Source organism: Hevea brasiliensis, chromosome 3 (assembly GCF_030052815.1).
Source record: "Hevea brasiliensis isolate MT/VB/25A 57/8 chromosome 3, ASM3005281v1, whole genome shotgun sequence".
NCBI classification, from domain to species: domain Eukaryota; kingdom Viridiplantae; phylum Streptophyta; class Magnoliopsida; order Malpighiales; family Euphorbiaceae; genus Hevea; species Hevea brasiliensis.
This window is the reverse complement of record NC_079495.1, coordinates 51,740,078-51,763,469: the sequence shown is the minus strand read 5'-3', so window position 1 is coordinate 51,763,469 and position 23,392 is coordinate 51,740,078. Positions and strand designations below refer to the sequence as shown.

General features: G+C 32.2%; 1 protein-coding gene across 1 annotated transcript; it reads left to right on the top strand.

Annotated features, from left to right (window-relative positions):
- The first annotated feature begins 12,046 nt into the window (after positions 1-12,046).
- LOC131178377 (uncharacterized) lies at positions 12,047-15,463 on the top strand. Its single transcript, XM_058143335.1, has 7 exons — positions 12,047-13,117; positions 13,262-13,639; positions 13,797-14,048; positions 14,166-14,335; positions 14,427-14,741; positions 14,843-14,942; positions 15,035-15,463. The coding sequence occupies exons 1-7, from the start codon at positions 12,047-12,049 to the stop codon at positions 15,461-15,463; spliced, it is 2,715 nt and encodes a 904-aa protein (XP_057999318.1).
- Positions 15,464-23,392: the final 7,929 nt, after the last annotated feature.

Genomic DNA, 23,392 nt, shown 5'->3' with positions numbered 1-23,392 from the left:
AATTTACAACCCAAAGAAACATAAAAGAAATGAATCTAATCACATTGGTCTTTTATTGTCCATGATCATCCATCATGCATATCACTATTTAACAATTAAATAAAACATACATACTTAAATTAAATTGAATATCTCATATTCAACTTAAAAATTCATATTTGAATATGATTCAAATAAATTTAAAAATTCAGATTTGAATCACATTCAAACAAATTTAAAAATTCATATTTGAATCAAAATTTAATTATATGATTAAAACTCCTAATTAAACACTTTAATTAGTCATGAGACTAATTATGGGCCTTGAAACCAAGCCCACATTCAAGCAAACCTTACGCACCAGGAAGTGCCATTGATGACACCACCTATGGCGGCTCCACCATGTGTGCCGCCACATATTTCTTTGCAACCAGCAATGAATCAATCATCTTATAATCAAATCACACAATTAAATCATATAATAAAAAATCTAAATGGTAAATATAGTGGCTCTGATACCAATTGAAGGAGCGGAAGCATAAAAAATTATTAGATTAAAACATTGAATTCAAAAATTTTCTTCTAGGGTCTCATGTATCATGCAAGATTTAATTTTTACCTATTGATTTCAATGTTCAATTGCATATTAAAACTCTTTTAATATGTATTTGGATCTATGTTTGCCATTTAATATTTTTAGAATTAATAGATTAATTTATTAGAACCCTAGATTAAATCAAGAACATGTGCACTAACCTTTTTGATGCACTGTAGTTGTGTTTGGTATCTTTGTGAAGCACCTAGGACCCCAGATGTTGTCCCTCTAGCTTGTCCACACGAAGATCACCAATGGCAGCCCTTTGAACAGCTTCTCAAGCCTTTCCAATCAATTAGAAATTAAGGTTTTGCCTTTAGAGATGCTATATATGTATATAGGACACTAAAAATGATTTCTAGCAATTTTAATTCAAGAGAATGTTGGCAATTCTCTTAGAATTGATGAGAGATGAAGAAGAAGACAAGGGTGGCAGCACCTCTTTGGGAAAATCAGATTACATTTTTGTTCTTTCATCCTTTTCCTTATATAGCTAGGTCATCACTTAAAACCATTGCCACATGTCATCTTCTGATTGGCTCTTAGTTTAATTGACCCAATCACATTGTACCAAGTGTCAAACTTAGATTTAATCTTGACTTTGATCATCTTACATGATTAAAAGATAAATGGCAAGCTTATGTGTAGTGCCATGTGTCACCATCTCATGGTTCCACATGTCACCCTGTGAAATGACCAAATTACCCTTGTGTCTTAATTTTGAGTTCTAAATCCAAAATAATTATTTCTCTTCTTCTAATCAATTTATATCAAATATAAATTAATTAATTAATCTCTATTAATTAATTTCTCATAATTAAATTCATATTTAAATACTTTAAATATAAATTTAACTTATACTATACATCCAATAACCTAGATTTGGTTTCAAGCCATGCTAGGGACTTTGCAATCTTATTGCAAACTAAACATATTTAATTAATCAATTAAACTCTTTAATTAATTAATTAAATCACATTTAACTTGGTGATTACTTGTGTATGTGTGTGACTCACTAGGCTCATCACTAATTGGAAATGAGATATGATATCAACTCTTAATATCATCAGAACTCTTTCTTACCATAAATGATTTCTCTAAATCATTTTATGCACCTCATAGACCATGGTTAACACCTAGCATAGCATGCTATAGCCACCCAATCAGTAATAAGAAATACCTTAAATGAACCTTTTATCATATGTTACCATGCACTAGAATCTCTCTGTTACAAAATTCCAATTCGAGCTGGAGTCATGATTTATGTCAAACCCCATTTGCTAAGAATATTATGTTCTCTTTTAATTCTAGTTCTTGATTGAAAAGATTTTCTCATCAGAAACTCTTTTCTGATTAAATCTATATATCCTGGCCAAGAACTTGAAACATCAAGAACAATTAAATGAACATAGGATTTTATTCCTATTTACTTAGGGTAACAGATTCCATCTTGATTAACACCTACCTCCATATATAACTAGTAGGAGCCAACATATGCCCATATACCCATACACAGTGCAAGTATGAAAGCAGTATCAAACTCAAACCACCTATATACAAGATAATTATGCTATCTCAGGTCTAAAGATTATATGCACTGATATAATTTATGACAATACATTGACAAGAGTAAACTCCATGTGCTTGTCATAAATGTCACTAGTTTGGCCTACTTATCATGCATAAATGTCTATCATGTTTGTTATATGGCTTGAGACTCACCATTCCATCTTATTTATATCTCATATAAATATATTGGGAACAAACATGAATACAATCTTTCTAGATAAATCATGTCCTGTGTGAAGTATCCTCGATTGTGAACCAATTTATGATACTTTATGCTAGAAATATTGTCACTCATATTCTTAACAACTTAAGAATAGAATTTTTAACAAAATATCAATGGACCTTTTCTATTACACATAAATATATTATGTAAACAAAAAAGTGAAAATGCCTTTTATTAATAAAATATGTACAAGATACATACTAAATAATATACTCTAAGGCATACTACTAACAAACCATACATCCCCTATATACTATATCAATGTCTATTGCATTCCCCATAGGTGTTGATACAAATAAAGGATACTTTAACAAAGTAATTGTTGTACTAAATCTCATAGAAAAGTACAGAGAAACAAAGGAATAAGTGGAACTGAGGTCAAACAGTACTCTAGTATCAAATAAGCAGATAGGAAGTGTACCTGTCACTACTGCATTAGATGTCACACCCTACTCCTCGTAAGATGTAACATGTTTCCATAGTATACCTAATGAATTACTGTACTTCGCCTACCGGTAACTCAATAAATATACTACAAGGGATTTTGAAACAAATTTCGTTCATTTTTAAATTGGTGGGTAAAATTTTCTCAGATATTTAAAACCTTTATTTAAAGTCCAAACATAAATCAAATTTTTAGATATTTAAAATCTCCGTAATTTTTATAAAAATTTCGGCAGAGTGCTGTCTGTATTTTGAGAAAACAGTTCTTCAAAACCTGAAAATAAAGATACTCTCAATATTTTTCTCAATCACAACTCCATTATTCAATCTCATTTCACAAATCAACACAAGCAACTCAATACACAGTTTAAATTAAATCAAACATTGAAACCTCTCATTAAGGTAACAAAATTAAATTTACATTCATGGGATCATAAAAAAATTTTAGTAGTGCAAAACTTTATAAATACATAAAATCTCAAGATAACCCTATAATAATTTGTATTTCATTACAATCCAAAAATATATTACAAAAGAGTTGGTACAACTGCTCAAAGTAAATTTCATACATACAATTACAGAATTACATCAAAATCTAAAGTACAAGGGTATACCTATGATATACCCGAAGATAGTCTCACTATGCCTTTTAGTAATCTTGATTAGCTACTTTATATTTTCTTTCACCTGTGACAGCATACAAAGCTATCGCTGAGTGGTGAACTCAGTTGTGCACAAACTAATAATTTAAAACTTAATACAAGTTATGCTTAATAATTCATAACAAATAAAAATTTAAAATTTCTAAATTCTTCAAAATTCATAACATTCAGAAATCAATATTTTCATTCATGCAAATTATTCATTTGAATAACATTTTGATCAAATAGTAACTATTTATCTACATTTTTTTTAAATCCCGAAATAATACAAAAATATTTTGAATCACTGATAAATTATTTATTTGAACCACAATTTATCAAACTATGCATAATTTAAAGGGCGTTGCCAACAATTCACACAGTTGAACCCATGACCCGAAATTCAAATAAATGCCGTGTTGTACACCATGACATTTCACACTCTCCCAATAACCGAGGCTAAAAGGGAGGAACAAAGACTAGCTAGTATATATGAGCACTCATTCAAACTCTTCCCCAACTGACAAGCCAGAGAGGAAGGAACTCGCCCCATCTAGTGGAGGAGATATCTCACTAGACAAGCTAATAAGAATTCACAACATATTTTGCCATGTCAACTGTGGTTTCAAATCATATTCAAAATAATTTCTATTTACAAAGTGTTTACAAATCATTAACATATTTAATCATCATAAATTCATGTTCAAGGTTGACAACACATCAAACTTAAAATTTACAATCCTCAAAATCATGCAATAAATCCTTAAATGCATAATAAAATTTATATTTAATTTATACAATTTCATTCAACAAATTAAAATCCTTAACACAACAAAATTTTAAATCATAAAATAAACTTGTTCAAATCAATTTAGAAGTGAAAAGTAACAAAATAGTTAGTTGTGCACAAGCCTTAAGCGAGTCGCCTCTTGGCACTCGATTCCTCGGCTTCTTTCCCGGTGTTCTTTTGAACTGAAACACACAGTTTCACAGTGTTTTAGTATCATAACTCATCGTAAATCCAAAAATAAATTCAAATTCACTTATACATAGCTTTAATATGCTAAACTTGGTGTTCTTTAAATTTTGTATTTCAAGGTTACTATTCACGATACTATTCAAGTCAATTTGTTGACTTTCTAAGGCTTAATAGGTATGGGAATTCTAACTTCACCCACATACCACATTTTGGTTACTAAATTTGTTAGTTTTGGTTGTTTACCCAAATTCTAAGTCTTTTAGGCAAATTTGCAAATTTTCAGTTTTGGGTGTCTTATGTTGCACTGTTCCATTGGTCATTTTACTGTTAGAATTTGGCTAAGCTTTCTTCATAGAAAATGTTTCCTATTGTCTTAAATTTATTCTCCTTTTTGAATCACTCCAATTGGAGTTTTGTAGCTCAAGTTATAGCCATTTGAATTATGGCTACCGGATTGGACTTAACCCAGATTTCTGGGCACCAAACTAGTTCTGGTAATTTTAGGTCACCAACTTTGGGTGGCCAAATGACTTGGTTAAGGGCATAATTTGGGTTTGTGTTCTTCATGAAAGTTTTAGGTCTATATCTCAGCTGTCCACTGGTAAAATTTCAGGTCATTTAGACCTGCCTAGCCCAAGTTATGGCCAAATGAACAAATACAGTTCATTTGATCATTTTTGTACAGGTTAGATTGCCTAATATGGATTTGGCCAATTTGTTCACTATGCTATGGTCACTTTCTGGGCATGATTCCTAAATGAAAAATGTTCCATTTTGTGTCTATTTTCGTTTTCAATTGGCCTAACACCAATTGGACTTGTAAATTTTCAGTTTTGGTCTCTGAAAGGGACCTTGGTCCTACTGCCTGCAGAATGACCATTTTCAATTCGAATTTAAACTCACTTCTAACACTTCCAACACATCTCAATTAGTCACAAATGACCATTTTTCATCTCAAACAAGGTCAAATACAACATTTGACCAATTCTCACATTTTTGTCTCCCAAACCCTAGGTGCCAAAAACACTAACTTACACAATTCATTCAATTAATGAATTTAAAGTACATAATTAACATCTATACACTTAATTCATCTCAAATAATTATTCAAAACCATCAAACTCATTCATTTCAAACCCTAATCCTAGCTGGCTGAAATTTCTATTTGGTCCCCCATAATAGTTTTCTTTTGAATTTAAGTTAAAATCTAAGTTAAATTAACTCAAAACATATGTTTTAAACTAAAAATTTCAATTTAAATTCTTACCTCACTTGAGCTTTTCAATCTTCTTAATTCTTCAATTTTCTTCAAATTTTCTCTTTCAAATCTTTTTCTTGAAGCTCAATTTGAGGATTTCTACAAGTGTTCTAAGGGATTTATGTGGTAATTTAGGGTTACAAAAGCTCAAAGTGAGCTTTAATGGAGGGAAGGAAAAGAACAAAAACGAAAGAGAAGAAAGTTCACGGCAAGAAGAAGAAGAAAGGGGAAAAAATGAAATTTCTTTCAATTTTTGCTATTTTTATGTCTTTTAAAATTGGTTTTGACTTGGTCAATTTAGGTAGGAAAATTAAAATTAGTTTTGACATCATGATGATGTCATAAAGGTGATGTAATAAGTCATATTTTTATTCTTTTTCTTTTTTCTTTAATTTTTCAATAGTTCTTTAATTTAATTTTCGATTCTGAAATTTTATTTTCTCTGATTAACTCTCAGGGTTAATTGACCAAATTGCCCCTTGCCAGTTTAACCCAGTTTGCAAATAATTCAATATTTCTTCTGGCTCCCTGACCGAATTATTTGACTGGCTTAACAATTCTTTTTCGTGATTTTCTCTTTTTCACTGTGTTCGTAATAGTCCTAAGGACCGCAACGTCACATTTTATGGTTCGAAATTTGAGTTTAGACTGACCTCGCAGTCACTTCCCAGGAAGGTCACCCATCGCTGTGACTCCCAGCTCATTTAAACTTTTATATTATGTTTTTCCTATTTTTACTTTTCTATCTGGTAATCACTATTTATTTTCAATCAAGGCTTTTCTAGGTGTCTTAAACATAGTTCTAATCATCTTAATTGTCCGGACCGATACCGGTCACCGGAACAGTAACATATACCAGGCTATGCAAATAGGGGTGTTACATTAGATGCCTGAGCATCTTGCTAAGTCAAAGCTAAAACCTTGGCTTGACCTCTACCACTAGATATTTTTCCTTGAATCTGAGCAGATCCTCTCCCACCATAACCTCTACCACCCTAACCACGACCATCAGAACCCTGACCTCTACCACCATACTGTGAAACTGGTTGAACCTGAGAGGGAGTAGAATGTGCTGCCTAACTAGCAGCCTAAGTTGTCCCACTAGTAGGATAGTTCTATCTATGGTATCTTAACTATCCACAACCAAAGCATGCTCCAGTGACCCAATGATAAGTGCCCTTATGTAGCTTACCACAATGCTGACAAGGAGTAAAAGGAAGCCCAGTGCTAATCTGACTATACTGAGCATTCCTTATATGAGTCCTCTGCTCACATCCCTAACTAACCCCATATTGATGTGCCCTATTCCCAACTGCAAACTGTGAACCCTATACAAGAAACTAAAAAAATAGCTACTAATATTACCGACAAACAAAAATTTGTAGGTAAATACCGACTATTCACCGACTAAAAAAGGTTAAATCAAATTACCAAATACAAATTATTTATAGCGACTAAATTACCGACTAATTACCTGCCATATGTTACCGACTAAAATATTTAGTCGCTAATTATGGCACGCAAAGTATAGCTACTAATGTTAGTACTTTACCGACCCAATTTTAGTCGGTACATTATTGGAAAGAAAAATAAATATTATATAAATAATTTTTTAGTGACTATAAAACATTTAGTCGGTAATATGAAAAAATTTAGTTAGTAATTTACAAACCACATAGCGTTTAGTAGGTGTTTTTACAATGTAAATACTGCTTTATCGACTATTTATACTCATAGTAGGTAATTTACCGACTATGAAAGTTGTAGTAGGTAATGTAAAAAAAAAAATTTGAGTTTTAATAAAAGTTAATATAAATAAAATAAGTATTCGCGATTATTTCCATGCTTAGTTGGTAATTTACCGACTAATACCATGTTAGTAGGAAAATTTATAAAGGACGTTTTATTTTAATAAACAAAAATATAATTTCAAGAAAAAGTTTAGCGACCATTTTCATTATTAGTGGCTATTTTACCGACTAAATGATTTTAGTAGGTAAGATTTGGAAGAATTAAGTATTTTAGCAAAAGAAAATACAAATTGATCAAAATAATTAGCTACTATAGCAAGGCGTAGTGGGTAATTTACCAACTAATATATGATTAGTAGCTATTAAAATAAATATTATTATATTTTAGTAAAAGATAATATAAATTGATCAAAATAATTAGCTACTATTGCAATGCTTAGTAGGTAATTTACCGACTAATATAGAATTAGTAGCTACTGTAATAAATATTACTATATTTTAGCAAAAGAAAATATAAATTGATTAAAATATGTAGCTACTATTACAAGTCGTAGTAGGCAATTTACCGACTAACATGTGTTAGTAGCTATTTTAATAAATATTATTTTATTTTAGGAAAAGAAAATATAAATTGATCAAAATAATTAGCTACTAGGGTGGTTCGTAGTAGGTGATTTACCGACTAAAATTATATTAGTAGCTATTTTAATAAATATTATTTTATTTTAGTAAAAGAAAATATAATTTGATCAAAATAATTAGCGACTATGATGGTTGGTAGTAGGTAAATTGCCGACTAAAATTATTTTAATAGCTATTTTAATAAATATTATTATATTTTAACATAAGAAAATATAAATTAATCAAAATAATTAGCTACTATGGCCGTTCGTAGTAGGTAATTTACCGACTATAACGATGTTAGTAGCTATTTTAATAAATATTATAATATTTTAGCATAAGAAAATATAAATTGATCAAAATAATTAGCTACTATGGTTGGTCGTAGTAGGTGATTTACTGACTAAAATGATGTTAGTAGCTATTTAATAAATATTCTAATATTTTAACATAAAAAAATATAAATATTATTATAGTTTTTTTAAATTTTTCAATGTTCCTCTTTACCCATTGGAAGCTTTGTGCATGTGTGTGTGTGTGTGTATATATATATATATATATATAAAATTTTCATTTTAATTTTTATTAAAATAATTTTATTTATAATAAAGTTTGATATTATAGTCATTTACTATTTTAATAATAGTCTTATAATATTTTTACATTGAAATTTTTAGGCATACCATCTCACTTTTCTTTTTTCAATTAGCTAAATTTTTTAAATTTGAAAGAAAACGCTTGAGTCTATTTTTAAATTTTATTTAAGGATAATTAAAATCTCAAATTTCTATTTATTTATTTTAATTTTAAACCACTTAGTTAGTTTATTAATTAGTTTAAGAAATTTTCTACTACCACTTTTATTCATTTGATATTCTGATGATAAATATATAATGTTTCCATTATGTAAAAATAAATATTATTAAAGTAAAATTTGGGACAAATTTGGGATAAAACTTACAAAGTTTTGAGGATTTTAAAAATAAAACCTAATATTTCACATCCTTTTCCACTGCCGCAGCAACACACTGCCTCCCCCTTCCTTCGACAGATCCCTTCCCTTTGTTTCAGCCGCTCACCATTTGGCTTGAGTTCTAATCCTTGAAGGTTCGTCAGCCATTTTTCTCTCTCTTGCCTCTCGAATTTGAAGTTAATTAGGCAAAATCGACTACCTCAGGTTTGTTCCTTGTCTGTTGTTTCCCTTTTTAATCACTAAATTTGGTGAAATTGGGCAATTGTGATTTTCAATCTTCATTTTCCTTGTTCTTAGAATGACAAAACAGCAGATTAGTTAATTAATCTCAGTTTTATTTGCCATTCCCTTTTTTTCTACTTTTAATTTTGCCATCTCTCACGCACTGAACGGATTTGATTCTATGATTTGGTTTAATGGGTCTGAGTTTGTGATGATATTGACTGCCATTACATAAGCTTTTTTGTTGTTTTATTTTTCTTGGTTGTTTTGAGAATGCTTTGAGATGCTCATACTTTAATTTGGTTTTCCTTGAGTTTATGTTGTGTTTTATTGCGTATAATTAGATGGTTGAAAGAAGGATTGAGTTTATGTGTAATATTGGTTATTATTTGAAAATTTATGTACACTGCAGTACTCCATTGTTATTGACTTGTGAAGTTTTTGAATTCCATTGAAATGTAACCCTCTATTTACATTATCATGATTGGTGTGGACATTTGGTTGTTTTACTTTTCTTGCCCCCTTCCCCATCTTGAAATCTTGTTAGTGAAAGTCAGGCTGAAGCATAGAAGAGTCATCTTCTGAAGTTGCTAGAATACATTCAATGTAACAGAAGAAGGTTCTGCAGCTGGTAAATTTCTAAGGGTACCCTGACTTTTCAATTTCCCATGAAAAACAGATACTATAAAGTTGATGTTGCTCAAACTGGTAAAGGAGGAAAAACTGTTAGTTATCAGTTGTTTAATCAGCTACTTTGAAAGCATTATACAAGGGGACAAACGAATATTACCAGCCACCATGCACATCATGAAATTTTGCAACCACTTTGCATACTGATGCTTATTTTCAAACCTGCATATTCAAAGTCACAAATCAGCTGTCAGCAGAGGAAAAATTGGAAAAATTCAGTTATGTTAACCTTCTAATTTCTAACATCAATATTTTGGCACCCATATTGCAGTTGTTGATGCACTGTATATTGTTGAAGATCTTCAACCACAAAATAATTATATCCTATTTAATCTTTTGGTGTGGATCCGTCTTATTTTGGATTAATTGTGGAAGATTGCATATGTTTATTACAAGAGCTTTCTGGTTCATTTGTTTAGTTTGTTAAAAGATCAGCAAATGGTGTATTTCACTTGTTAGCTAAGTTTACTTATTCTGTGTCTGATTTTCAGGAATGGGGTCTTGTCCCTCCTGCTTTTATCTCAAATGCCTTTTTCACTGATCTTTTGCATTGTTGATTGAAGTTTTTTTCTTTAAAAATAAAATGGTAATTGAACTAACAAATTGAAATTCTTTAAAATTAATAAATAAAACTGAATTGAAAAATTAAACATTTGAATTAAAAAATCTAAGACCCTATTTGATCCAATTCTACAATAAAATTCATTTGATTAAATTTATTTACAAATAAATATTCATTCAAAATATCTTCTCATTAGACTTGTGTAGATGATGTTAGATTCTGATTTTATAGTGACAGTTGTAATGGGGAAGCCCACTTCAGGTTTGGGGGCTCCTAAGTTTTGGAGCATTAAATATGTGCAATCAAAATGTTTAATCTCCAGTTGGCTTGAGATGACTTGTTAGATAAAGTACATGTTAAGTAGGCATCAAAGCACTCATTAAGTGAATTTATACTGTTCTAATGTATTAATCAAGTAAACTGATTTATTATTATTTAAAAAAAATATTTTTTTTCTATCTTCTTCATTTATTATTCTTAATTACCCAAACAAAATTCCTAGAAAATATATATTTGTCAACTAAACAAAAGTTAGGTTCATTGGCACATACAATTACATTAGGCTTAAAAAAGAAAAATAAAGTCTAAATATTCCAAAGATGTGCAGTGCTACTGCCACAATAGAAAACTTTATTGTTTTACATTTCACTCTATTAGACTTAATATTAATTAAAAAAAATAACTAAGCTAAAAATAGCACCCATTTGTGTAAAAAAGAGCAATATTAACAAAAAAAAAAAAAAAAACCAATACCCCAATACAATGCATAAATAAAACCCATCTTTTAGCCAATGGAATATTGGGAACTGGAAGGAGAACTAGGGCCATTGAACACAAATCCAAATTATATTGGATTAAACATTAAGAAAATAAAAAGAAAAAAAAAGTTTTCCAAAAAAAGAAAAAAAAAACAAAATGAATGTCAGCTAATATATATTTTGTTTTTCCACACACACACACACACACACACACACACACACACACACACATATATATATAGTTTTCCTATAATTAAAATAAAAGAAAGAATTATTGTCTTTTTAATCTTTTTAATTTATTGTCTTACTCTTTTTAATCTTGAGCAAGCCTTCTGAATTTATTCTATCTTATTATAATTGCTACTATTTTCTTAGTTGTTTCTATATATAATTAGACATTGTTAACAAATCCTCTATGACTTTTGCTAAATAATATAACTAGACATTACTACTATCTTATTATAATTTGTTGCAAGAAAATCTTATGCTAAAAGGATAGGCTGAATTTCTTTGGTTTATTTCTCTATATATTTGTGTGAATTCGGTACAATGTCTCCCTTTGTTCTTCGGGTGCATATTTCATATTTTGCACTTGAAGAACTATAGGGAGATGCTGCCGGATTTTGTACAAATAAATTGATAAACATTATTTGTTATATTTGGTAGAGTAAATGCACATCTGAATAGGCTAGGTCCGTACCTTTTCAATTAAAAAATTCTACATATAAGCACTTTTACAAACCCTTAAATTTTTGTGACCATATTTTAATATGCACAGAACATGGATCCGGCAAGGAGTTGGATGTATGCTAGGAAGCTACAAGATGGACAACTGAACCCAGAGTTTGTTAAAGGATTGGAAGCATTTATCAAATTTGCTTGTAGCAAGCCGGAATTTATGGATGCGAGTAAAATCAGATGTCCATGTAAAAAGTGCATAAATCGAAAATATCTAAATGTGGATGATGTCACATTACATCTTATGAGGTGGGGGTTTAGACCAAATTATCATGAATGGACTGCACATGGTGAATCACCAATTCCATCAATGACTGCCGCTGAAGTGACAGTTCCAAGTGCAGAACTTTTTCAGAGTGATAATAATATGTACCATAATTTAGTGTTTGATGCTTCCGGTCCCCAATTTCAAAATATGGGTTCAGATGCTCCTTCTCCAGATATTGCATTTGAGAATATGGAAGAACCACCCAATCCAAATGCACAAAAATTTTATGACATGCTAAATGCAGCTGAAGAGGAATTATGGCCTAGTTGTGAAAGACATTCACAATTATTAGCTGTAGCTCGTATGTTAAATATTAAGTCAGAGCATCATTTGTCTGAGAAATGCTACGATGCAATTGTGAATTTCATTAGGGAAATATTACCCGATGATAATCAATTTATTGACAGTTTCTATAAGACAAAGAAGCTTATACGTGGGTTAGGTCTACCAGTTGAGAAAATTGATTGTTGCAAGCTTGGTTGCATGATTTATTGGGGGGAAGATATCAATTTAACAGAATGCAAATTTTATGGGCAGACAAGATACAAGTCTCAATGTGGGACAGAGAAGGCAAGAGTACCATATAAGAAAATGTATTATTTTCCTCTGACACCAAGGCTTCAGAGACTTTATGCTTCTGAGGCAACAGCTGCACACATGCGATGGCATGATGAGCATAACATGGAAGATGATGTCATGTGTCATCCATCTGATTCTGAGGCATGGAAGCACTTTAACCGTACCCATTCATTGTTTGCAAGTGAAAGTCAAAATGTTAGACTGGGTCTGTGTACTGATGGTTTTCAACCATTTGGACAGTCAGGACAACAATACTCGTGTTGGCCAGTAATAATTACACCTTACAACTTGCCTCCTGGTATGTGTATGAAAGAGCCTTATTTGTTTTTATCAGTAATAATACCTGGACCGCAAAGTCCCAAGCAACGATTAGATGTTTATTTGTAACCACTAATTGCTGAATTAACTCAGTTGTGGGAAGTGGGGGTGCAGACATATGATGTATCTAAGAAGCAAAATTTCCAAATGAGGGTTGCTTTGATGTGGACAATTAGTGATTTTCCTGCATATTCAATGCTCTCCGAGTGGAGCACTACAGGGAGATTAGCATGTCCATACTGCATGGATCACTCAGATGCATTTTCACTTAGTCATGGAGGGAAAATTAGTTGGTTTGACAATCATCGTAAGTTTCTTCCAGATAACCATCCATTTAGACGGAACAGGGTAAATTTCCTTAAAGGAAAAGTATGCATGTCTGAGTCTCCTCCAATTTTAAGCAGTGAAGACACTTTTTTGCAAATAGAAGATTTAGGACTGAGGAGGGTAATAGACAGTGATGGTGAAGTGGTTAATTCAATAATAGCTAGAAACACTGGTTGGCGAAAAAAGAGCATATTTTGGGATTTACCATATTGGTCTTCTAATCTCATACGTCATAATTTAGATGTCATGCATATTGAGAAAAATGTCTTTGAGAATACATTCAATACAGTGATGAATATAGAAGGAAAAAACGAAGGATAATGCAAAAGCCAGGGAAGATGTGGCACATTTATGTCGCAGAAAAGAATTGGAGAGAAATTTGCAAACGGGTAAATATCCAAAGGCATGTTATGTTCTTGATAAACAGCAGAAGCAGGTTTTATGTGAGTGGGTGAAAAACCTTAAGTTTCCAGATGGTTATGTGTCTAACATGGGAAGGTGCATTGATGTGCATAAGTACAAGCTTTTTGGCATGAAAAGTCATGATTGTCATGTATTTATGCAGAGGTTATTACCCATTGCATTTCGTGAGCTCCTTCCAAATACAGTTTGGTAAGCATTGACTGAGTTGAGCTTTTTTTTCAAACATCTTACTTCTACAAATATTAAGGTTCAAGATATGAAGCGTCTGGAATTAGAAATTCCCATTATTATTTGCAAATTAGAGCGCATATTTCCTCCTGCCTTCTTTGACTCAATGGAGCATCTTCCCATCCATTTGCCATATGAAGCAAAAATTGCAGGCCCAGTACAATATCGATGGATGTATCCTTTTGAGAGGTAATAGATACTTTTTATTTTTCTTTCAATGTTGTGAAATGCATCGAAGACTTTTTATAAGCCACTTCCATAATATGTTTTCAATTTTCAGATTTCTACGCCATTTGAAGCAAAATGTAAAGAATAAAGCAAAAGTAGAAGGTTCAATATGTAATGCATACTTAGTTGAAGAAGCATCTAATTTTTGTGCGCATTATTTTGAACCTCATGTATTAACACGGGATCGACAAGTACCCCGTAATGATGATGGTGGGGATAATGCTAATATCGAAGGTAATTTATTAATCTTCAACTATCCCGGTCGACCATATGGCATAGCAAAAATGAGAGTGTTGGCTGATGATGAATATAAGGCTGCTCAAATATATGTCCTCTTAAATTGCCCTGAAATTGACACATATGTCAAGTAAGTTTATTGAATACCTAAAATTTAAGTTAAATCTACTGAAATCATTGTGAATTTTCCTTTCCCTTTGCAAGATTCACCTAACTTAATTGTATTTGCAGTTTGTTCTTGACTGAGTTGCGACAGACATCCCGTAATATTAGTGATGCAGAAATTAATGAAGCATTAGAAAACAAATTTGCAGATTGGTTCAAATCTTATGTAAGTATCGATTTATCTAACTAATTTAATTTCCAAGTTTCAAATAGTGTAGTATGTAATAATAATGATTTCAATTCTCTTCAACTTATCAGGCAAGGCATTCAAATATTGAGAACAAATTCATTAAGGATTTAGCGGAGGGGCCATTGAGAAGTGTGAAATCATATCCTATGTATTTCATAAATGGTTATAGATTTCACACAAGCAGTCATGGTGCTAATCGATCTACGATGAATAGCGGTGTTTTCATTAGGGGTTCAACATACGGTGACAACTCTAATGATTACTATGGAATCTTGAAAGAAGTAGTTCAAATAGAGTATCCTGCATTACCAATAAAGAGAACTATTCTTTTCAAGTGTGAATGGTTTGATCTAACTCCGGATGTCAGTATTAAGGTTCACAAACAGTATAACATTGTGGATATCAATCTCCGAAAAAGATTAAATAAATATGAACCGTTCATACTTGCTTTGCAAGCTGAACAAGTGGTTTACCTCCCTTATCCTATCTTGAGATGAGACAAGGCTGACTGGCATGCAGTGTGTAAAGTCAAGCCTAGGTCCATTGTTATCATGCCTCAGACAAACTTAACGGAGCAAATGTCTGACCAAGCATTTCAAGATGAGGCAGTTGAGGTGTTTCAAATTGATACACAAGTAGAAGGTGAACAAATTGGACCCCTAAATGATCCAAGTGGTGAACCACTAGAGCTTATAGCTGCTGAAGAAGAGGAACTACTGGATGAGACAAATCTAGATTTTACAACAGAAAGTGATGAAGAAGATGAAGAAGAACTTCATGAATATGATGATGATAGTGAATAAATTATATTGTAACAGATAGTGAAATTGTAGATGTATAAATTTATGAAATATGTTACTTTTTGCAGATATCATTTGTCATTTTGTTGAATTACAAACATTTGAAAAGTAATGTTCAATTTAATTGTAACTTATATTTGTTATATTATTATTCAATGCACTTTAATGTAGATTTTTATATTATAATACCGTTGATGTCTATTATGTTACAATTTAACTTTATGAATTACCTGTGAAAAGGAGATGTGTATAGTAAATGTGTAGGCCAGGATGCCTTTTTTTTTTTGTAGGTTGTGTTGTTGAAATTTTGGAAAAGTACAATTTTGGGGAAGTTCTATTAGATTTTCGATAGAAATAATTTAATTTTTATTGCAAATTAACTTTTGTTATCATGTTTATTTAATTCACAGATATGGTTAGGAGCAGACACAAAGCATATGCTTCTCATGATGTTAACACAGGAACACTTGTGCCATCTAAAGGAGGTGAGCCTTCGACACCTCAATCACAGCATTCGGTGCAGTTTAATGTGCCAATGGCTGGTCAGGAGCCTACACCAGTGGCCAGCCAAGAGATTGCACCAGAAACATTACAGGAGTCTGCAGCTGTTAGCTCACAAGACTCTCGTCCATCAATTGAAATAGAGATTGATTCTTTAGGGCGAAGGCGACTAGAACTTCGTAGTGGAAAGTGCGTTAAATAATTATTTTATTTATTTTATTAAGGATATGCAATGCAAATGTACTATTTACTAAAAGCATATTCTATTTGTTCAGGTTATCAGATGGTTCTAGGTGTGCTCGTGTGATCACAAATACTTTTAAGCAGCGTATTGACTCTAATGGTGTCAACTGGAAGGCTATATCGCAAGAGACAAAAGATTTTTATTGGGAAGAATTTAAGGTGACATCATTTTTTCTCTTATGTTGTTTCATATTTCAATATACTTGAATCATTAAAAATATATATTCTTTTTTTTTTTTCAGAAAAAATATTTTTGGGATTCTTCTAATGAAGCAGTGATAAAGGATTCTTGGAGATTAAAGGCAGCTGAACGCTATAAGGACATGATGACAGATTTGAAAAATTCTAGGAAAAAGCCCTCATATATTTCTGAAGAAACTTGGGAAAATTTTGAGCAGTATTGGAATGAAACCAAAGTCATTCGGCGGTCAGAACTATATTCTAGAAATCGCCGCGGTGCTGTAAATGCTCCTGGACCATCTACTCACACAGGGGGATCCATAACATATATTGAATGGTCAGATAAATTGGTAATTTTCATAGAAACAGATCACAAGTTTATTATTATATCACAATTTAAACTTAGTTGAAAAAAATATATATATATACACACACACACACATTAATTATGAGGACATAGGCATATATGATTGTTGATAGAAATATGATGAAATTGTGATGAAATTGTCATGAAAAATTTTGTGGGTTGTTGTGTGATTGAATTATGAGATTTTTGTTGATTTTTGACAGGGTAAGATGTCAAAATATAGGGGAAACTCTGTCCGTTTTTATTTTAATTCATAATAATTACTGTGTGATTGAATTATAATAATTTTATTAATTTATATCAAGGTAAAATGTCAAAATATAGAGAAAATTCTATCCGTTTTTATTTTAATTTCATAATAAATTTCAACAATTTATTATATATATATATATATATATACATACAATAATAGTTTATGAAAACTATTTATCTGTTGTTTAGGGAAAAGAATTGGGTCGAAAGCCAACTCCGACTGAGTTGTTTGTCCATACTCACACCCGAAAGCATGACAAGGAGACTTTTGTGGATCAAAAATCTAAAGAGATACTTGTACAATATACTTTTATTTATTTCACCTCAATTATTTTTTTATTATACTATATGATGAATGAATTATAATTGGTTTTAATTTTTTTTTTATTACACAGGATGCTATAGTAGCTAGGAGGGAGGAGCTAACACAAATCACGCCCGACAACATCGATGAGAACCAACTTTACTTAGATGTTGTCGGAGGCGGCGAGAAGAGATGAAAAGTGTATGGTCTTGGATCTGAATCATCTACCTTTTACCCTTCAATTGGAGCATCTTCGAGTCGGGCGTTTTCATCAAGCTCTAGTCAAAATGCTGCCTTACAACAACGAATAAAAGAGTTGGAGAAACAGCTTGAGAATGAGAGGCAAGCTATGACAGATCGTATGGACCAACTGAAATTGCAAATGGAGTTGCAAATGGAGACAAATATGGAACGTATGAGAAGCTCTATGATGGAAGAGGTGATGAGACTAGTACGAGGTCTACCAACACCTTCATCTCCATAAAATTGTGGATTTTAAATTTTATATTTGACTTATTTGGATTTTAGTATGTTTTATTTACATATATAGATTTTATATTTAATTTGATACATTTAGTAATTATTTTTATTGTTGAATATTATTATTATTATTATTATTATTATTAACTTTCAAATTAATTATAAAAAATTTTAAAATTTAAAAGTCAAAAAAATTATAAAAAATAATAAGTAATTAATATGCATAAAAATAATGTATAAAATTAAGCCATTGTCCCTTTTATAGGTAAATAAAATTTAAATAATTAAAAATATTACCAACTAAATTTAAGTTAGCAAATAGTAGGTAATTCTCATTCCTTACCGACCAACTTTTGCATAGTATCGACTATATAATTCATAGGTAAAAGCCGACTCATATTTACATATTACCGACTATAATTTTAGTAGGTAATTACCGATGACATTTTAGTTGGTAAATAGTAGTTAACTTTCATTACACCATAAAGTTTGGCAACAAAATTACCGACTACATCTTGCGTATTACCGACTATAATTTTAGTAGGTAATTATCGACTAAATAATTGTAGGCAAAAAGTAGCTAACTCTCTTTCTATAATAAGGTTTGGCGACAAAATTACCGACTAAACTCTATATGTTACCGACTATATATTTAGTAGGTAATTACCGACTAAATTTTAATAGGTAATTACCTACTAAATATGATGATAATTAGTCGGTAAATTTAGTAGCTATTTTTTTAATTCCTTGTAGTGCCGGTCCCAAGCCCGGATAAAGGAGGAGGGTTGCGGTAGGTGACAACCAGCGTAAAAATTTCATCACACCCTATGATATGGATTCAAATGATATAAACGTTGGGGCGTCCTCTACTAACGACGTGCTACATCAGAGCCCGGGTGTAGTGATAAATATGCAAGGGTGTAGGGCGTTCACCGAAAGCGACGCGCCATGCCGGCGCCCGGGTGTGGTGTTAAGTGAGCAAGGGTTCCCACATCATGGACGGGTGTGGGTAAAGAAGTTAGTCCATAGGACAGATAATAGAACAAATAGTGGAACAGAACACAAGATAGACATAGAAAACAATAGAAGATATCATAGAAGGAGATCAATTAGGAAGGAGCAGGATAGGAGGAGGATTAGGGTTGGTACTTGGAATGTTGGATCACTTACAGGAAAATTAATGGAGCTTGTGGATACCTTGGAAAGGAGAAGGGTGAATATTGCTTGCATTCAGGAGACTAAATGGGTAGGAGAGAAAAGTAAGGAAGTGGGTAATTCGAGTACAAAGCGTGGTTTACCGGAAAGGAGAGAAACAAGAACGGAGTGGGTATAATCATAGACAGAACATTGAAAGATGCAGTAGTAGCTGTGAAAAGAGTAGGAGATAGAATTATACTAGTAAAGCTAGTACTAGAAGGAGAAACAATAAATATAGTTAGTGCTTATGCCCCACAAATAGGACTAGACAGTGAGAGTAAACAAAAGTTTTGGGAAGATATGGATGATTTAATACAAAGCATACCGAATGAAGAGAATGTTTTCATTGGTGGAGATTTGAATGGACATGTAGGAAGTGATAGGCAAGGTTATGAGAATGTTCATGGAGGTTTTGGTTTTGGCAGTCGAAATGAGGAGGGAAAAAGTATCCTGGATTTTGCTATGGCATATGACCTAATAATAGCAAATACCTACTTTATAAAAAGAGAGTCACATTTAGTGACTTTCAAAAGTGGACAACATAGAAGCCAAATCGATTTCCTCTTAACCAGGAAGACAAATAAAGCTCTATGCAAGGATTGCAAGGTCATTCCAGGAGAGGCTTTAACAAGTCAACATAGGTTGGTGGTCTTGGATGTCAAGTTTAGGAACAATTCAAGTAAGGTCAGAAGAAATAGTGTAGCTCAAACAAAGTAGTGGGAGTTCAAAGGAGTAAAGCAAGTGAAGTTCAAAAATGAGCTTCTTGAGTCCGAAGTATGGAAGCTAGATATGGAGGCCAATGATATGTGGATACAGATGGCATCAAAGATTAGAGAAGTAGCTAGAAAAGTACTTGGAGAGTCTAAAGGACATGGACCACCCTCAAAAGAGAGATTGTGGTGGAATGAGGAAGTATAAAAGGCAGTTAAGAGAAAAAGGGAATGGTATAAGAAATTACTTAAATGTGATAATAATGAGGCATATGAACAGTACAAGATTGCAAAGAAAGAGGCAAAAAAGGCAGTTAGTCAAGCAAGAGCACAGGCCTTTGAAAAGTTATATGAGAAACTTGAAACTAAAGAAGGGGAGAAAGATATTTATAGATTAGCAAGGAGTAGAGAAAGGAAATGTCAAGATGTCAATCAAGTTAGGTGCATTAAGGATAAAGAAGGAAAAGTGTTGGTGAAAGATGAGGACATTAAAGAAAGATGGAGAAATTATTTTAATGATCTCTTTAATAATAGTCAAAATGGTAATAGCGTGAATATAGATTATAGAACAATAGAAAAGAATGTAAATTATACTAGAAGGATTCAATCTTTAGAAGTAAAGGAAGCACTTAAGAGAATGAAAGTGGGTAAAGGCTGTGGACCCGATGAAATACCAATTGAAGTGTGAAAGTATTTGGGAGATAGGGGAGTGGCATGGTTAACTAAATTATTTAATAAGATTCTAAACTCAAAGAAAATGCCTGATGAGTGGAGGAAGAGTATTTTAGTACCTATTTTTAAAAATAAGGGAGACATACAGAGTTGCTCAAACTATAGGGGAATTAAACTCATGAGCCATACTATGAAGTTGTGGGAGAGAGTTGTGGAGCATCGACTACGTCATGATACTTCTATCTCTCCCAATCAATTTGGTTTCATGCCCGGTCGTTCAACTATGGAAGCGATCTTTCTCATTAGAAGCTTGATGGAGAAATATAGAGATGTGAAGAAAGATCTACACATGGTTTTTATTGATTTGGAGAAGGCTTATGATAGTATTCCAAGAGAGGTCTTATGGAATGTGTTAGAACAAAAGAGGGTATTTATTAGGTACATACAAGTATTGAAAGATATGTATGAAGGAGCAACTACTATTGTGCGCACAGTGGGAGGGGACACAAGAGATCTTCCGATATCAATTGGATTACACTAAGGATCAGCCATAAGCCCTTACCTTTTTACATTAGTTTTAGATGAACTGACGAAACATATATAAGAGAGTATTCCTTGGTGCATGATGTTTGCGGATGATATTGTTCTGATAGATGAGACACGAGAAGGAGTCAATAGGAAGCTAGAACTTTGGAGAAGTGCTCTAGAGTCAAAGGGTTTTAAGTTAAGTAGAACGAAGACAGAATACATGCATTGCAAGTTCAGTGAAGGCCAAACTGGTGATAGGGAAGGAGTTAGTTTGAATGGAGTGGTACTGTTCCAAAGTAATCACTTTAAATATCTAGGCTCAGTCCTTCAAGTAGATGGGGGATGTGAGGAGGATGTTAGTTATAGGATTAAAGCCAGATGGTTGAAGTGGAGACGTGCCATGGGAGTTTTATGTGATCGTAAGATTCCCAATAAATTAAAAGGAAAATTTTACCGTACAGCCATACGACCGGCTATGTTATATGGTAGTGAGTGTTGGGCACTGAAAGAGTCGTATGCATCTAAGATAAGAGTTGCAGAGATGAGAATGTTAAGGTGGATGAGTGGCCATACTAGATTAGATAAAGTCAGGAATGAGAGTATTAGAGAAAAGGTAGGAGTGGTGCCAATTGAAGATAAGTTGAGAGAAGGGAGATTGAGGTGGTTTGGTCATGTGAAGCGTAGACATACGGAGGCTCCAGTTAGACAAGTAGAGCACATTAGGTTAGAGGATAGAAAGAAAAAAAGGGGTAGACCTAAATTGACTTGGAGAAGAGTAGTACAACATGACTTAGAAGCATTACATATTTCTGAGGATTTAACCCAAAATCGTTCAGAGTGGAAAAAGCGAATCCATATAGCCGACCCCAAATTTTTGAGATAAAGGCTTAGTTGAGTTGAGTTGAGTTGTTGTAGTGCTACTTATTACCTTAATAAGAACCCTAATGACTTTGTCCTTTATTAAACTGATTACCCTGACCATCTTTTTTAAACCATTTGCGCTGCTCACGAGCCCAATGTTCATCATCATACATCTCCATCTGTCTAGTCTGAATGTAGCCCCTTATTTTGTGATGAGTATGTGCATTGAGATTGTGGGAAACCCGATGATGAAAAAATTATATGACTGTAAGATGTAATTGGAGGCATGGAGCTGACTTATTAATTCCGTGGCATGATCTTGAAAAAAAAAATAATATGTTTTTTTTGAGAAATTAATTTAATTAAATTTAAATAAAATTTTATTTTATTTAAATTTAATATGGGTAGTTCTTAAATAGACTTAATTAAGTTTAATTGGGCCCCATTGGCCCAAGAAAGTCTAGTTAGAAATTTCAAATAGGACCCATGTAATTTATTTTCTGAAAATTAAAATAAGAAAATATTTTTTCACTATTCCTCTCCCATACAAACTCTCTCTCTCCCTTAGCCCCACTTGTCACACTTTACCCCTTTGTAAGGCTTAACATGATCCCATAGAATACCTAATAAACAACCAAACTTCACCTACCGATAACTCATTAAGTACACTACAAGGGATTTTTAAACCATCTTCTTACATTTTGGAAGTGGTGAGCATTATGATAGGAATTACAAAAAATTTAATTGAAGTTTCAAAACTAGTAAAAACTTTTATCCATTTTTTTATTTTTCAACAATTTAATAAAAATTTTGGCAGAGTGCCGTCTGTATTTTGAGAAAACAGTTCTTCAAAAACCTATAAAAAGCACTTCCAACACTTGTTTTCACAACTCCCAACCACCAAAATAACTTAGTTCATCATAATGCAATTCAAGTCCACAATTCAATCAAAATTTGTCATTTCAAAATATCTCATCAATTCATTCACATTGCATTTAATATTTAATTTACAAATACATATCTTAATTTACAAAAAGAAAATCCAAAATACTATATTACAATTTATTATACAACTACTCAACTTTACATTAATACATATGACTTTACAATATTTACATCAAAATAACTGCAAGGGTATAAATAAATACCCGTACAAACAGGTCTATGTAGTCCTCTACTTCAATAGCAGCTCACTTTATTGCTTTCTCCTTGCTCTTAAATAAATAACTGCAAGGGTATAAATCAATACCCGTACCACCTCTTGACCTAATGGACTAGTTACTAGCACATCATAGTCCATTTGTACACACTGTATAGCAGTATAACACATC

What these genes read in the sequence shown, in the direction of transcription:
- LOC131178377 (XM_058143335.1), top strand. Translation starts at nt 12,047, where the DNA reads ATGGATCCGGCAAGGAGTTGGATGTATGCTAGGAAGCTACAAGATGGA. An exon ending in TGAAAAGTCATGATTGTCAT is followed by an intron (nt 14,049 to 14,165) that starts GTATTTATGCAG and finishes ACAAATATTAAG; the next exon opens with GTTCAAGATATGAAGCGTCT. An exon ending in GAAATTGACACATATGTCAA is followed by an intron (nt 14,742 to 14,842) that starts GTAAGTTTATTG and finishes TTGTATTTGCAG; the next exon opens with TTTGTTCTTGACTGAGTTGC.